At 38.9% G+C, this 18256-nt stretch overlaps 1 protein-coding gene across 2 annotated transcripts in view; it reads right to left on the reverse strand.

Moving 5' to 3' along the window:
- The window catches only part of NDUFAF7 (NADH:ubiquinone oxidoreductase complex assembly factor 7), a 35811-nt gene extending 17563 nt beyond the window's left edge, over positions 1–18248 (reverse strand). Inside the window, exons 1-10 of one of the 2 annotated variants that reach the window (XR_010934079.1) lie at positions 18134–18248; positions 17662–17825; positions 13699–13779; positions 12611–12721; positions 8775–8988; positions 7897–7955; positions 7099–7209; positions 4381–4524; positions 2884–3057; positions 2063–2354 (exon numbers count right to left, since the gene is read on the reverse strand). Coding sequence is in view for 1 of the 2 variants with exons in the window: in XM_067703251.1 (XP_067559352.1) it covers positions 2139–2354; positions 2884–3057; positions 4381–4524; positions 7099–7209; positions 7897–7955; positions 8775–8988; positions 12611–12721; positions 13699–13779; positions 17662–17825; positions 18134–18185 (1326 nt within the window). In the remaining variant the exon portion in view is untranslated. Of the gene's footprint in view, positions 1–1869; positions 2355–2883; positions 3058–4380; positions 4525–7098; positions 7210–7896; positions 7956–8774; positions 8989–12610; positions 12722–13698; positions 13780–17661; positions 17826–18133 lie in introns of those variants that run through there. The other variant, XM_067703251.1, reaches the window with a different exon arrangement.
- Between the last annotated feature and the right edge of the window lie 8 nt (positions 18249–18256).

Raw genomic sequence — 18256 nt, forward strand, 5'->3', positions numbered from 1 at the left:
TGATAAACCTTTTTGCAAAATTGATAAACCTTTAGCCAGGCTCATTGAGAAAAAAGAGAGGACCCAAATAAACAAAATAAGAAAGAGGAGAAACAACAGCTGTACTACTGAGATACCAAAAAAAAAAATCATAAGAGAATACTACAAACAATTATATGCCAACAAAGTGGACAACCTAGAAGAAATGGAAAAATTTCTAGAAACATACAACCTGCCAAGACTGAGTTAAGAAACAGACAATCTGAACAGTTCAGACCAGTCATTAGTAGTGAAATTGAATTTGTAATTAATAAAAAACCTCCCAGCAAACCAAAGTTCAGGCTTCACAGGGGAATTCTAAACATACTAAGAAAAGCTAATACCTATCCTTCTCAAACTATTCCAAAAACTGAAGAGAATGGAATGCTCCCAAATTCATTCTACAAGACCACCATTATTATCCTAGTACCAAAACCAGATAAGGACTCTACAAAAGAAGAAAATTACAGTCCAGTATCTTTGATGAATATAGATGCAAAAAATCCTCATAAGTTAGCAAACTGAATCCAACAATATATTAAAAGGATCACACACCATGATCAAGTGGGATGTATTCCAGGAACACAAGGATAGTTCAATATTTGCAAATCAATCAGTGTGACCCACTACATTAACAAAAGGATAAAAATCATATGATCATCTCAAAAGAGAAGAAGCATCTGACAAAATTTAACATTCATGATAAAAACTCTCAACAAAGTTGATATAGAGGGAACATATCTCAACATAATAAAGGCCACTTAACCACACTCAATAGGGAAAAGCTGAAAATCTTCCCTCTAAAATCCAAATTGGAAGGGAAAAAATAAAATTGTCTCTATTTGCAGATGACATGATACTGTACATAGAAAACCCTAAAGTCTCCACCAAAAAACTGTTAGAACTAACGAATCCAGTAAACTTGCAGGATACAAGATTAATACACAGAAATCTGTTGCTTTTCTATACACAAATAATGAACTATCAGAGAAAGCCAGAAAACAATCCCATTTAAAATCGGCATCAAAAAGAATAAAATATCTAGGAATAAATAACCAAGAAGGTGGAAGACCTATACTCTGACAGCTATAAAACACTGAAGAAGGAATCTGAAAATGATACAAAGAAATGGAAATATGTCCTATGTTCTTGGATTGGAAGAATTAATATTGTTAAAATGTCAATACTACCCAAAAGCAATCTACAGATTTAATGCAATCCCCATCAAAATACCCATGACATTTTTCACACAACTAGAACAAATAATCCTAAAATTAATATGGAACCACAAAAGACCCAAATTCCCAAAGCAATCTTGAGAAAAAAGAACAACGCTGATGGTATCATGCTCTCTGACTTCAGACCTTACTACAAAGCTACAGTTATCAAAACAGCATATTGGCACAAAAACAGACACACAGATCAATGGAACAGAACAGAGAGCCCAGAAATAAACTCACGCACCTATGGTCAATTAATCTACAACAAAGGAGGAAACAATATACAATGGAGAAGACAGTCCCTTTAATAACTAGTGATTATTGGGCATCCTTTCCTTACTTTTTATATAAAAGTAAGTATCACTGAACAGAAAACAACCAGTCCGCATTTAGTGTTTTAATTGCTGTGAAATTACTTCTAAGCATTTCTTTAAATGTAGCTTTTCTCCAACAAAAATGGAATCATAACTACAAAACATTTTGCACCCTACTTTTTCACTTACTGAATCTTAGCAATCTATGTCAGAACATACTACTCTACCTCATTTTAAAAATATATGGATAGTTCTATTTAATCAGTCCCCTGTGAATGGCCAGTTGTTTCCAGTTATAAAACCAATCAGAATTCATGTTTACATTTTAAAATAAAAATACAGCAACGAGCTTTATTAATTAGAGGAAACCCAATAATAAGTTTCATTAAATTGAGAACACACATTTGTACCAAGAATCAAACACAATCTTAAAAGATCAATTTTCAGTTGTACTGTATGGGCTATTTTTATTGGCTGTGAAGAGATAAAATATTTTAATACTTATTTTACCTGTGATATATAAAATGTGTTCCCTTTAGTCTAGTTTCTTAGGCCAACTTGGGAGTAGAAAGTCCAAACTGAAATATCACCGCCAAGCAAGTTCACCAAACCCAGCTACAGGTGATGGAGAGGGTTTTGACTGACATGCATTCATCTGATGATTTCTACCATGAAGTCTCTGATGAGGTATCAAGGCAAAAAAGTTAAATCTTTCTCCCATCTTCGTAGGATTCATTAACATATCATAGCCCTGAAGTAACTGCTGCCTCAGTGATGGCTCATCTGATTTATCTAAAAGAACCTGAAAAGAAAAAGATTTCTTAGTGAAAATAACCAGGAGAAAGGATTCCTAGTTATTTGCAGCAATACTAATGACTATTAGCTATTCAATAAAACAGTGCTTAAAATGTAATTTCTGATCATCTACCTTAGAATCATGGTGTGTTTATTAAAGACACAGGTTGCTGTGACCCAAACCTATGGATTTGTATGTTTAGCAAATATTCCCAGGTGGTTTGATCTACACTGAAGGGTTAAGATGTCTTCAAAACAGTTGTAAAATTCGTACTCATACAGGCAGTCAGGTTTTCTTAACAAACGTGAATATTATTTGCAAGTCTTCATTTTATATCAGGAGAGATGCATGGAACTTACCAGGCTGCTCCACCCCCAGGCTGTCTGGTTACACTGAACCCTATAGTACTGAAAAGACTGGAATACCAAGGATCTGACTAACAACAAGAGCATTAAGGCCAAGTGAACTTAAAATATTTATTGAAATAGTATGAAATTAAAATATTTAACAACAGTGAAATAACATAAATCATTACCTTCAGCCGGACATCAATGCCCATATTTCTTAAAAATGTCTGCTGTTTTATTGGACCCAGAGAAGCTACTTTCCCCTGGGACATTCTGCGCAAGTAACTGAAGTCCACGTCAGCTGTGAGGTCTGCTGTTCCCGGGGCAATTAAGACATCATGAAGCCTGTGGCCACAAAACCCCTTGAACATAATTTTTTGAACGATGAGTTTTTGTACCTTTATGGTTATCATTATCAAGATTAAAGAAATGCTACCATTTTAGTACATTTTACATAACAACTGTTAAAAAGGAAAATATAGCCAATATCAGTGGTTTACAAACTCTTACCAAATAGCACGCTTTCTTCAAATGAGATGCTATGTGGAAAACCCACTATAAAGTGCTATGTTATAGTGCCTGAAGATGCTGCCTTTGACAGTTGTTTAAAATTTTCATTAATGCCCATGGTGATGAAGTATAAGAGAGAATTCTCCAGATGAATTCAGGTTACCAGAACCTAGATGGTGTTTTACAAAGTGTATCCATCAACTATATGCATCAGAATCACCTGAGAGCAAAGTGACTATACTCCAATAAAAATTATTTTTAAAAAAATCACCTGAGAACATGTTACTGGACTCTACCCAGACCCAGCAAATCAGAATCCTGGAGATAAGCCTAGAGAATCAGTGCTTAAAGAAAAAAAAACTCTCCAGGTTTTTCTTTAAAAGAACAAAGTTAGAAACTGAGAAACACCGATCTAGAAAATGACTTAATAACATCTAGTTAAATGTATTTCAGGATACTTTAATTAAAGTATATCGAACAGAATTGATCATATTCCAAGACAGCGGTCCCCAACCTTTTTGGCACTAGGGACCGCTTTCGTGGAAGACAATTTTGGGGATGGTTCATGTGGTAATGGGAGCGACGGGGAGCAGCAGATGAGGCTTCGCTCACTGGCCTGCTGCTCACCTCCTGCTGTGCGGCCCGGTTCCTGACAGGCCGAGGACCACTAATGGTCTAAGGCCCAGGGGTTGGGGACCCCTGTTCCAAAAGCGTAAGAAAGGATGTTTAGGAAGGATAAAACAATACATCTGGAAAGGAAAAAACGTGTTGAAAATATGACAGAAAAGGTTTGATTACAGTAGCTAGATCAAATCTATAAAAAGTAATGTTTTTTTAAATGAAGGAGGGGAAATTTTTAAGAACTTTTAAGAAAATCTTTCAATTTGAATTATTCAGGTGCTTACTAGGATCTATGCAAACCTAGGTTCTGCAACTTAAGGAATAATGCGGACAATCCAGACCCTGTTCAAAGGAGAGGTGGACAGTAAGATACAGGGTTAAGGGTAATTATAATAACATGGATTAATTATAAAATAATGTAATACAACAGTGCTAAGCACTGTAGAAACCAAAATAAGATAAAGATCTTCAGTGAGCTTCAAACCTAACAAATGACAACTGTAAGTAAACTACCAGTTAAATTCTGATAAATCATGTGACTGAATTATACATACTCTGAAGGTATCTGTCTTAGTTCCATCATGACCATAATCAGCAATCAGGGCAGCACCTCCAGTTTCTGAAATGCGTTGAGAAAGTTCCTGAATAATAACACCAGCATCAGGACACACCTCCACGTGATCTCTTGTTTCATCACACTAGTAAGGGAACAGTTGAATCAAAATACATCATTCAAAAAACCTGTTTCCTTAGGGTTTTTCTACAATGAGCATTTCTTAGTTACAATAAAAATGAATTCCTTCTCAGGGCTTCCCTGGTGGGCCAGTGGTTGGAACACTACGCTTCCACTGCAGGGGGCGCATGTTCAGTCCCTGGTCAAGGAACTAAAGTCCCGCATGTAGCACAGCCAAAAAAATTAAAAAAAAAAAAAAAAAAAATTTTTTTTAAATAAAAAAATAAATTCCTTCTCAATATGAATATGTTGTCTACACTCAACTTTTCACATGACGTCCTTTCTATTATACAGAACTCCTTGGTTCTCTGATATCCATTCAGTTTACAAAGATATTTTACTTTTAATGCCTTTTATAGAAAGGCATATGCCCCCTCAACCCTCCAGATGGCTAAGAACATTATCATTTTATTTATGGTGATTTTACTTCTGTATCGTAATTCATATAAATATATTCCACTGGGTTGAAAGCATGGAAAAGGAATTTTTGTCTGCCTAGAACAGTGTCTGACACATAGAGACACTGAAAAGTTGTGCTGGCGGAACAAATGATATAAATCCAATATAACAAAACAGACCCTATTAAAGCAAGTATATCTGCCTTCTTAAGCGGGAAAAGGTACCTCAAGGATATGCTCTATATCTAGTAACACCAGCTTATAAACTAGTGTCAATGTACCTGAAGCCCTAATTTCCCAAGATGTTCAACTAAGGGTCCTCAAGAAGTACATACTAGCTTAAAACGTGTATTGGCAATAAATAATAATTCTTACCAACTGGACTAGCAGATACGAAATATCACTAATTCCTATGATAATGAAAAAATTTTTTTCCTCATTGTGCAAACGTACATTAACTGTTGCTCCCTCCTAACACCTAGTACAAGTGAAGTACTGACCTGCTCTGATGTCTCTGCCTATAATGGCACAGGTCTAAGAGGTACACAGTCAGGCAGACTCAGCCCTTGAGTCTCACCTCATCTACTGCTTACTAGAGACAAGTTACTTAACCTTTCACAGTCTATTTCATATACTAGGCTTATTGTGAGAATTAAATGAAATAATAAACCACTAAGCCTCCAGTGCTATTAAATAAATTACTGTGGTTTGACTATATAAACCATGGGGTCAGCTGCTTCAGGCATAAAGTGACACAACTCAGCGTTCCATGCTGACATTCTTAATATCCTAGACTGCTCTTCAAGACAAGAGATTCCATTACCATTTGCTCCATCCAAATGAGAGGGAAATCATCACTCCCTTTCTCGTAAGTGTACACTATTCAAGTGAAGACCTAAAAAAAATGAACTCCCGGGGGGTTAGCTCTCAGGAGCTTTATGAATTTGTTTCTCACTCAGGTAAATTAGCCAGACTATGAAAAAGTAGAAATGCTCACAAGCACTTAGGCTGACATTTTAAACTTAAGCTTTGCAATGAAAACTTAATTCATAGGTTTACGTTTAAAAGCTCTTCTGCTTTTAAAATCGATAACTTCTAAGGCAGAAATTCTTAGTTATGGTCCAGAAAGTAGAAATCATCTTTTTCTGAGCTCGAAAAAAAGGGAATAAAACAGGCAATCTAAAGCTCAAACATTCCTGAGAAGTACAGGTGTTTTGAACGTTTAAACTCAAACCGAAGATACACAGGCTCTTGCAATTATTCCTTGAGGACAATAGAAAGAAGGAGTAATCAAATTTTAATTTGGGTGGAAGCATGAGAAAAAAGGCATGCTCTAACAGTAGCCCAAAGAGAGTGATAATACAACTTACCTAATAATAGTTTTGAGAATTAAATGAGAAAATAGAGTAACTGGGGCTTCCCTGGTGGTGCAGTGGTTAAGAATCCACCTGCCAATGCAGGGGACACGGGTTCGAGCCCGGGTCTGGGAAGATCCCACATGACGCGGAGCAACTAAGCCTGTGTGCCACAACTACTGAGCCTGTGCTCTACAGCCCACGAGCCACAACTACTGAGCCTGTACTCTAGAGCCCACGAGCCACAAATACTGAGATTGCATGCCACAACTACTGAAGCCCGCGCACCTAGAGCCCGTGCTCTGCAACAAGAGAAGCCACCGCAATGAGAAGCCTGCGCACCGCAACAAAGAGGAGCCCCCATTCGCTGCAACTAGAGAAAGCCGGTGCACAGCAACGAAGACCCAGTGCAGCCAAAAATAAAAAAAAAAAGTAATACATACAAAATATTCAATAAATATTGTTATTGTTACTTTACACTGTACTACATTGTTTTCACAGATACATAACTTCCTGTCAAGTAGACAATATTGTCACCATTTGATAGAGAACTGAGGTAAACAGAGACAGTCAGGGACTTGCTGAGTAAGCACTTACTTTCTTATTACATTAAGGTCACACAGCTAAGAAATGATTTGAACCCAGTCTCCTGACTCTAAATCCTGTGCGTTTTCACTATTAATAAAAAGCACCTTTCATGTTACAAGGAACTCTAAAATACTAACTCAGAAAATAAGACTGAAGATTTGGTTGGCAATAAACTTAAGAAAAAAAAATTATTCCTACTTGTATGAAGGCTTCTGCTGGGGTGGCACAAGGCGCCAAAACAAATCTCAGTTTATCAGAAACCTGTGGATCAATATCAATGAGTACTTCTCGCCATCCGTGTGGTGTTTTCTAAACACAAAATAACACATAAAAACAAATTTTTGCAAGTTCTCAAAATTGCCTCTACCAAAATAACTTTTCTCCTCTTATCATATACAAGATAGATAACTAACATTTACAGAGCACTTTACCACTTAAATTATTTAAAGGCATTACTTCATTTCCTTTTAACAGTATGAGTAGAATGATAGATGCAAACTATTAATGCTGTTTAGATAAGAAATGGAGGAGGAAGTAAGCAACATGGAAAGTGCCCCAAAAATGGAAAACAGACTTAGGAGGACTAATCAGAAGCTTCTGCCAACAAATTACTACATAATGATATATACTCTTAACCCTACAAGTTACCAGTACATGTGCATTACCACCAAATCTTAAATCTCCTCACAGAAAGAATGAAGAAAATTTTTAATTTTTGGAATTTAAAAATAGTTGCTAAAAAATAATCCTTCATTGCACTATAGTGATTTACTATCTTACATTCTCATACATCTTTATCCCAGAAGAATTAAGAATCCTTAATATCCTAAGAATTAAGAATTCTTAATATTTCACTTTTGCCTTTCAATTATTTATATTCATCAAACTTCCAGATATAGCTAACTTCAACAATAATTAAACACCATAAATGTTTATTCTTACAACATAAGGCCCTTTGTTATTCAATTATAAATGTGACTTCTTTCCCATCAATACCTGAAACTTATGCACAGGAAGAACATCGAAAAATTCATGTGCAAGATAAAAGCTGTACTCTATTTAAAAACAGAAGAAAAAAAATTAACATTTCAGCATTTTCAAGGCAATCAATTGGTTGTTTTGAACATTAACAAAAAGAAAATGCATAGTTCTTCGTAATGGAACTTGTGATGCTTCCATAATTATAATTTCCACAGAATCACCCACCTCTTCATGGCAAACCTACTGTGCAGAACATACATAGGAACAATTATTACTATTCCCATTTTCCACATAGAGGGTCAGAGAGCTGAAATATCCCAGTTATCAGTTTAATGTTTTATTCATCACCAGGCCCAAAAGAAATCAGAACTCAAATTTGTTAGCTGGAAAAGGATTTGAATTTCCTAAAATCATCGAAGACGCTTAAGGCCAGGAATGGCTGTGGTGCCTTGGCCAAGGTCAGACCACCACTTTAGGTTTGAGCTGGGGCTCGTCAATATAACATTCTCCAGGAGTGAAGGGATTCTCCTACCACCCCTTGCTTGCCTCTAGGCAAGTAAGGATGATCAAAAGATGAGATAATTAAAGTAAACTCATCTACTAACACTGCTTCCTTCGGGCCCCACTGCCTTGGGCTACTTCGTCATCAGTACTATCTGAGGGGTAGGGAAAAAATAAAAAGTACAACCGAGATCCATGTTTTGGTTTTGGTTTGCTTTGGTTTCTGCAACACCACATGAAATTATTTTCTAACACAATGCTGTTCTCCATAGGTAAGGGACTTGGCAGCCCTAACTCAATCTACTACATTGCTCTACAAGGTTGTGGTCACCCAGCACTACTGTGAGGGGTTGTGATCAAAATTCTTTCATTAATCAATGTAAAATAATTACCTTTTGGAACATCTTGCAGATCTCGGTACCAGGAAATTGGAATTCCAGACTTAGTGACACCTTTCATATATACTGGGGATCCAGCATTTCGCTCTAATAGGACCTTCTCTTCAGTCAACGTTAATGCTTGAATCTCACTTAATTTTTGGCTCACTTCTACCAGATGTATTGAAATGTCACAGTTTTTCAGCACAGATGCAAGCTGACTGAACACCTAAATATAAAAAAAAGAAGAAATCGGCAAAATCTTGTTGAGCAGATTTTAGGTTTTCTAACCATTTACCTCAATAATTTGCTCATGTCACAGCAAAAGTAATAATTGGTTTCAGAGAACCTCACACAAGTCACTCTCCAGCAGTCTATGAGCATCATAACCTACCGGAGTTATTAAACATAGTCCATATAAGAAACAAACAGTACATAGTACACAGTACAGTTTGGTTTCCTACTGATAAAAATTAGAATTAGGACTAACAAATGAAAATAAAAGCTTTAGCATCCAATAAAAACAATGATTCAGATTAGGGAGTCTAAAAAAAGACCCAAGAAATAAAATGTATATAGCCTTGATTTTTTTTTAACTTTGAAAAAACAGATTTATTACTTATAAGACCTGAAAATTATTATACACATCACACCTGGGGCCACACAGCAAGTTCATGGGTAAAGAGCTAGGCTTGATTTTTAAAAGCTGCTATGGGGGCTTCCCTGGTGGCGCAGTGGTTGAGAATCTGCCTGCCAATGCAGGGGACACGGGTTCGAGCCCTGGTCTGAAAAGATCCCACATGCCGCGGAGCAACTAGGCCTGTGAGCCACAACTACTGAGCCTGCGCGTCTGGAGCCTGTGCTCCTCAACAAGAGAGGCCGTGACAGTGAGAGGCCCACGCACCGCGATGAAAAGTGGCCCCCACTTGCCACAACTAGAGAAAGCCCTCGCACAGAAACAAGACCCAACACAGCCAAAAATAAATAAATAAAATTTAAAAAAAATAAAATAAAAATAGAAAGCTGCTATGAAGGGAGTATCCCAAAGAAGATCATTGGCTAGCCACTGATACAGCAAGTAGGGCCCTAGAAAGTGATGCGAAAGTCAAACTGCTGTATCTCAAGTGATTAGGCCAGCAAACCTTGGGCAGCAGGAGGCTGTGGCAACAGCTTGAAAAAAAATAAAGAAAAAAAGAAAACGAAAAAGCTGCTATGCCTACAAAATAGTCTCACCCCTGAGATGATCAGACTGTATCCACAAGAAATCAGATTTGAATGGCACTAATTACTTGACAGTTTAACTCTGAGATTCTTTCCCATTTTCAATTTCTTCTTAGCCACACACATTTTTTTGCTACTGTAAACATGAGGGAAAAAAGGACTATACTAATGTTTTATCAATATCTTAATGCTAAAAATTCAATGCCAATTGCATAAAGTACATCAATATATTTTTCATTTGAATTTAATACTGGTGATTTGCCTCCTACTTTTGAGACATGAATATGCAGGTACAGACTGATTAGGACAAGGCGACTTTTCCAAATTTAGTTTTGAGATGAAACTATACATAGAAAAACTTCTCGCCAAGAGAAAAATCCTTCAGAAATATGATCAAAAATAAAGTCTGTAACTACACCTTTGGCTATTTTCTTTACATTCCTTTAAATTCTTTGTTTTTTTAAGAGTTCTCAGGACTTGATCTAGGGAAGCATCCTTTAGACATTTTAAGAGCTGTGGGTATAGTTTGGTGCATATAGTTTGGAGCACGGAATTCAAGGTAGAGCACAGAAACAAGTCTGATTGTGAACTTCTTGTACTGATAAGAGGGTAGCTGCCAAAGATGTTTCCGCAGGGGAATGATAAAGCCAAGCATTTTCTTTCCAAAAGACAAGCATAAAGAATGGATTATGGGGGACAGGGATTAGGAATTTGGGATTAACAAATAAACACTACCATATATAAAATAAACAACAAGGACCTACTGTATAGCTCAAGGAACTATATTCAATATCTTATAATAACCTATAATGGAAAGTAATCTGAAAATATATATATAATCACTTTGCTGTACACCTGAAACACTGTAAATCAACTACAATTAAAAAAAAATTTTTTTAAGAAAAAAGAGCTTTGGGCTTAATTTTTAAAATTCTTGAAACAAAATATTGTTTGAGAATCTTATTAAATATTTTATATTCAAATGACTTTGCCAATTTAAAAAGATACAAAATAGAGCCCTGGAAACATAAATCAGTGGGTTACCCCCACCACCAAAAACATACAATATAATAAGGATTCTTATTTGTCAGATATTTGTAAATTTTCTTTGAAAAAAAAATCCTTCAATTCTTAATTTCAAGCAGAAATCATATAGCATCAAGAAATTTAAATTTCTTCTTTCTTTCTTTTTTTTTTTTTTTGCAGTACGCGGGCCTTTCACTGCTGTGGCCTCTCCCGTTGCGCAGCACAGGCTCCGGACGCACAGGCTCAGCGGCCATGGCTCACGGGCCCAGCCACTCCGCAGCATGTGGGATCTTCCCAGACCAGGGCACGAACCCACAACCCCTGCATCGGCAGGCAGACTCTCGACCACTGCGCCACCTGGGAAGCCCAAGAAATTTAAATTTCTTTAAATTGAATATGCATTTTTTTTTACACTGATTTGTCAGGTACACACAAAATAAACTCACAATTTATTTTGGAACATACAATGTAAGTAACTTTGATGTTAGTAGAATATGCCCCGTAGCTATTCATAGGGGTTGTACCAAAATATACTTACAAGCAGTACATGAGAGTTCCCCTTGCTCCCCATCCTCACCAACCAAGGTCTGACAACCTTGGTGTTGTCAGACTTTCTAATTTTGAGGGTACAGGGGTTACTCACTGTGATTTTAATTTTCATTTCCCTGACTACCAATGAGTCTGAGCATCTTTTTGTTTTCATTAGCCACATGGATTTCCTCTTTTATGACAGGCCTGTTCACATCTTTGGCGTGACTTTTCTGAGTTATCTGTCACCTTCTTACGGATTTAAAGGAGATCTTCGGGGCTTCCCTGGTGGCGCAGTGGTTGAGAATCTGCCTGCCAATGCAGGGGACACAGGTTCGAGCCCTAGTCCAGGAAAATCCCACATGCCGCAGAGCAACTAAGCCCATGGGCCACAACTACTGAGCCTGCGAGCCTAGAGCCCGTGCTCCGCAACAAGAGAAGCCACCGCAATGAGAAGCCCTCGCACCACAACAAAGAGTAGCCCCAGCTCGCCGCAACTAGAGAAAGCATGCACAGCAACAGAAGACCCAACGCAGCCAAAATATAAAAAATAAATAAATTAATTAAATAAATCTATAAAAGAAAAAAGTTCTTTATGTATTCTAACTACCAGTTCTTTGTTAGTTATATGTGTTACAAATAACTCCTCCCACTTTGTTTTGTCTTGTCACTTTCTTTATGGTGTCTTTGAAGAACAAAATGTTCCTAGTTTCTTTAAAGAACAAAAAAGTTCTTAATTTTAATGTATTTGAAGTTATTAATCTTTTCCTTTATGGCTTCTGCTTTTTATATAATGTAAAAAACTCCCTACTCAGAAGATGAATATATTCTCCCATAATATCTTCTAAATGTTTTATACTTTTAGCTTTTACATTCTCCCCTCACCCCCATTTTTTAAGATTAGAAACATAACAAGTAATGATTCATTATATTATTTTGACATTACATTTTAGCTGAGAAATATGAGATTAAGGAGATAAGACTGAAAACCAAGGAAATCAACAAAGTTTTCAAACTCAGTCAAAAGTAACAAGGGTCAGGTACGTGAGACTTTAAGACATTCTTTTATTACTTACCCTCAAAATATCTCCCAAGAGGGTACCCCTGCCTGGGCCCAGTTCCACCAGTTGGAAAGCTGCATTTTTTCCAGTGGCTATCCATTCACTGATTAACCATATCCCTAGGAGCTGTGACAAGGAAAGAACTACATTCAAGCATTATAAAGCATAAAAGTATACCACAATATAAAACTCTATGTAAATAGACTTTACGCAGGAAGGCAAAATGTTTCCTAACAACCATACACATGTTATTAACACATGTTATTTAACATGTTAATATATGTATACGCACACAGGAACTTCACTGGGACTACAGTACAACACACACCACTTAGGAAGCTTAATAACAGAAGAAAACACCTAGTTAAAAGGCAGCCTCTACTATAAAAGGTCCCATGACACAGATAAGAGGATATCACTTACTGAAAGGTACTAGTATTTGAAAGCAAACAGACATATGAAATATGATTCTGCCATTTCTTCATATTCATGTAATTTCAATAATTACATGGCTTTAAGTCATAATATTTTTTAATGCCTAGATTTTTCTTCCTTTTGTGTACTATTTTCTATTTCTAAAGTGATCAAAGGTTATATATGGAAATAAATGAACTAGAATTCCTGAAAAGAATTCAAAGTTCTTAAGGAGACTTCTACTGTAAATACAGCTAAATAAGGGGTATAGGCTATAGAGTGCATTTTGATTCCACTAATTCCTCAGTATTTTTTATCTTTTCTCTCTTCCTTCTTGAGGGAACTCTCAACCTTCTTCTTCACCTTGCCTGTTGTCTCTCTTTGTCTTTCCATTCTCATTTTTTCATCTGGTTCTCCTCTTTTCCAACACCTTTTCTTCCATTTCTTTTCTTTTTCTTTCCTTCTGGCCTTTGTATCTCTACATTTCCTTTTCTACAGTAAGGTATAAACCTTTCAAATGTCCTTGATACCTCTATTACTCTCTATTCCTTCAGTATATAAACCACTAAAAAATTAAAACTCGATGAATCACCGAAAACAAAGCTGTAAAACACTACTGTAGAATACTACGTGATCTACTCTCAAATGTTTGATAATTAGTTTCTTCTAGAGTTTAGGTTGGATATTACCTCCCCAAAGATCTGACTTATTTCAGGTGAAGTAATGAAATCTCCTTTTTCTCCTAGCATGTCACGGTTCACATAATAGCCCTAAGTAAAAAGAAAAAATGGAGAAAACAAATTAATTTTCAAATAAGCTTTTTAAAACACCCCTCCAAAATCTCACATAATGTATACAATGAGATAAACAAGTTATTTCATAAGAAAGTTCTCTCTTCTAAATAAGCAAAATAAACAGCGTCTTTATGTAAATTTTACAAAGTAACAGTCATTTTGCAGAACTGGTAGAAAAACAATCACTCCTTGACTACAAAGGCAGAAGCCAAGCAGGGCCCCTCTCCACACTGCACAGCTGCCCTCCCTCTCCTGCCTCCACACGAAGACCCTGGCTGCCCTGCAAGCCCCTCGCCCAACCTCTCCCACTGTGTTTCAAATCAGCCCTGCCTGCTCTTGAGGCTGCTTCTTGACCTGGGTGCTGGTGACACGGGAGTGTTCACTTTGTCAAAATTCATCAAGCTGGGGCTTCCCTGGTGGCGCAGTGGTTGAGAGTCCACCTGCCGATGCAGGGGACACGGGTTCGTGCCCCAGTCCGGGAAGATCCCACATGCCGCGGAGCGGCTGGGCCCGTGAGCCATGGCCGCTGAGCCTGTGCATCCGGAGCCTGTGCTCCACAACGGGAGAGGCCACAACAGTGAGAGGCCCGCGTACCGCAAAAAAAAAAAAAAAAAATTCATCAAGCTGTATAAATGTGATTTTGCATTTTTCTATGTGAATGTTATATCTCAATAAAAAGTTGATTTGTTTGTTTTTGTTTTGTTTTGTTTTTAATTTGCCCTGCCTGGCCATACATCCTTGCCATCGCAAATGTTCTCCTTTCTCCTCTCCCATCTCTCCCTGGCAATCTTCTACTCAGTAAGACTGAATCTGCTCAAATGCCATCTTCTCTGACCTCCTCCTCCAGCCCTCCAACCTCAGGCAAAACCGCATGCCTCCTTTTCTAAACTTATTTCTTTATATATCTAAATTTTTCACCAGAAGGATTAGTCATTTGGAGGACAGGACTATGTCTTATTTACCTTCATATACCAAGTTTTAGCGTAGTGTCTAGCCTTCAAGAAACACTCAAGAATTGTTTAAAATTTCCCTATGCCCTTCAAGCCCCTCCTTCTACCAGCTTACTCTCAGCAGGTGACCTGGGCTCTGGCCCACACAGGAATTAAAGAATGTTATTAAATAGACTTCCTCAGGTTCCTGACCCCATCCAGCCTCCACTGTTCCCATTCTTTCCTTGGGACTCAAAGTCTGAAACACCTACACCTTCTGCTCTTTTCCAAACTTAACCCTGTTCTCTGGCTCAATCACCATTCCTCACATAGCCCCCATGGGCCAGGATCTTTCTATCACAGCTTTCTCTTACAGCTTCAACTTTTCTCCCTCAGCATTATAAATTTAATTAAGTCACTTCCATCTTTAAAAAAATTTTTTTCACTCCATACAGCATCTCCCCTCTAGCCTTTCTCTTTCCCTTCATAAGGAAGTATTTCAGGGGTGGGGTGTGTGTGTGTGAGAAACAAACCACTCTGGCAGTCTAATGAACACTACAGACCCTTCATAGAATGTTTTTAAATGCACAGGACTTAAAACACACAGGACTAAATATGAAATCAACTGAAAAATACTTATCAGGCTTCCCTGGTGGTGCTGTGGTTAAGAATCTGCCTGCCAACACAGGGGACACGGGTTTGAGCCCTTGTCTGGGAAGATCCCACACGCCGCAGAGCAACTAAGTCCGCGAGCCACAACTACTGAAGCCTGCGTGCCTAGAGCCCGTGCTCCGCAACAAGAGAAGCCACCGCAATGAGAAGCCCGCACACTGCAACAAAGAGTAGCCCCCGCTCGCCGCAACTAGAGAAAGCCCGCGCGCAGCAACGAAGACCCAACACAGCCAAAACTAAATAAATAAATTTATAAAAAAAGAAAAATACTTATCAAATATTTTAAAAATAAATTTGTGATATAGTAATATATATATACACCTTTATAAGTGTATTAAAAAGCAAAATTGAGCTGAAGTTCTAATAAATAATGAAGTTTTGAAGTACAGAGAAGTACAATAGTATTCTGAAATACCATGATCACTCTGTTGTGATATGACAATGTCAGTGATTTCCACTGACGCTAAAATCACAGAGTATTGCTGATGGTACTGGTTGTTGCCTATGTTCATAATCAGAGAAACACTAAACTTCAGTTAGAGGTTAATGAAAATAAAAGTGTAATTTTTATTCCCATCCACGTCTATAAACCCCGATTTCTATTCAAGGATCCCTAGGTTAAGAACCTCTACTTTGCATTTGAGTTACCTCAAGGCTTACTCCTGAAAAACCTTCTCTTCTCTACGTATACTCTCACTGGTTCCTTTTTATTTTAACGTCATCTATATACTGATGATGACCAAATTTATATATGCATGCCCAATCTTTCTTACGAACTCCAGACTCTTATGGCCAACAGCTCACTTACTATCTCCACCTGATGTCACTGCCAACACAATGTACATGAATGCACCTCCTAAAGGTTTCCCATTGCACTAACACAAAAATCTAAATTTCATGAAAGCACTGCATGAACTGGCTCCTCTCCAAACTCATCTCATACTACTTTCCTCACCATCAAACCCTCCCACCCACCAGTCACTGCCCTGCAGCCACACTGGTGCCCTTCTCTTCTCTGTGTACCAAAGCATTTCCCAGCTTAAAAACCTTGTGTTTCTGGATCCTCTGCTGGGAACCCACTTCTCCCAGACTTTTGCCAGGCTGGCCCATCCCCATCCTTCAAGCCTCAGCTCAAATGTACTGGCCCTCCCTGACCACCTACCTAAGGAACTTCTACAATCCCTATTCCCACCACAGTATTTGCTTTCAATCCCTATTAACCCAGTTTTGTTTGTTTGTTTTTTCCTCCCTCAGAAGCACTTACAACAATCCACAATGATCCTGTTTAATTATTTGTTTCCTTGTTTATGGTTCATTATCTCACTAGAACATAAGTGCTATGCTCCATTGTCCACTGCAGTATTCCCAGAGCCTGAGACAGTGCCTGGCACATATGGCGCCTCAATAAATGGATAAATGATGAGTGGACCTCAACTCTAACCCAGAGATGTTTGTTTTAAAACTTCTCCTTATCTGAACTTTTGGTACATTGTAACACTGCATACAGGCATTAAAGGATCTCTTCCATTACTAAACCTCTGGACCCTGAGTCACTCTACTATATCCAACAGCAAAAGGCCAAATGAATCCAAGCATTCCACAGATCTCATATTTCAACCCAACCAAAAGGTGAAACATTCTAAAATAAAAGGACCACAGGCTTTCACCAAGTGACTTTGCAGAGCAGACAAGGAAATGAAGGTCAAAAACCTGTGACAATGCCTAATGCTAGAACGTAAACGCCCAGACCTTCCATTCTCAATGGAATACTCTTCCAGTGCCTGCTGATGCCATCCCAACACAGCTTTCCAGGCACTAAATTCGTATTTCCTGTTGCCTATTGGACATTTCCACCTGAGTCCCACAAACACTTCAAATTCAAAGAGTTCGGACTGAACTCTTTCCTACCTCTACCTCCTCCTGAACTCACTTCTTCCTGAAAAATGACTCCAGTATCTACCATAAACCCAGGCAGGGAAGTCATCATTCCTTCATCTCATAAATCCAATCGGTTACATCGTCCCCTGAACATCTTTGTAACTTGTCCTCTCTTTAAAGCCACTGCCGCTGACTTGACCCAGCCCTGACCAACTGACAGATTCATTTATGTGTCCCCAGGTCTTCGAGCGTGGCTCTTCCCCTGGAAGGCAACTGCCAGGGCTGAGGACCTTCGGGGTCCTCTCTGAGCATATCCTCCTGGTTCACACCTCGCAGCGCAGCTAGAGCGGTCCTGGTCCCCGGGCTCCCCGACCCATACCTTGGCTGGGTTGGTCAAGACCTCCTTCATGTACTCGGCCACGGTGATGGGACCAGTAGACTTGATTTTGTACATAAGATGCCGCAGCATAGGTGTCACCGGGTTGTTTTCTGCCGGCTCATTCCCGGAGCTGAAGTACTTTCCTCTCCAAAGACAAGTAAAGACTGTAGAAAACACACATTAAACGGCATTCATTAGAAACCTTAGTACTGGCATCTGCACAGCAGCCGGAGCGATTTCAAAGCGGCTTCGTCAACCCTTCACCTCGGCCAAAGCCAGGAAAGCGGTCTCGGGCCCTCAGCACGCCCAAAGGGCGCAGCAGGCACGCGCTTGGCCCACGACCACACAGCCGTTTCGTGTCTGACGCTGGACTCCAGGCTGCAGCCCAGAGCGCCCCGGAGCCCCCTCAACTGGAGAAGGCGCCCCGGGCGGTTTTCGCGGCAACGGGGGCTCGGGCACCGCAATTGCTTACCTGCGCGCACGGCGCACAGCCGCCCAGCGCCTGCCGCAGCCAAGACGCTCATCCCAGACTCCTCACGCAGCTGCAAGGCGTCCGTAGGTGGGGAATGCGCCTATTTCCGGGGGAGGACACGCC

Source organism: Pseudorca crassidens, chromosome 14 (assembly GCF_039906515.1).
Source record: "Pseudorca crassidens isolate mPseCra1 chromosome 14, mPseCra1.hap1, whole genome shotgun sequence".
Classification (NCBI taxonomy): domain Eukaryota; kingdom Metazoa; phylum Chordata; class Mammalia; order Artiodactyla; family Delphinidae; genus Pseudorca; species Pseudorca crassidens.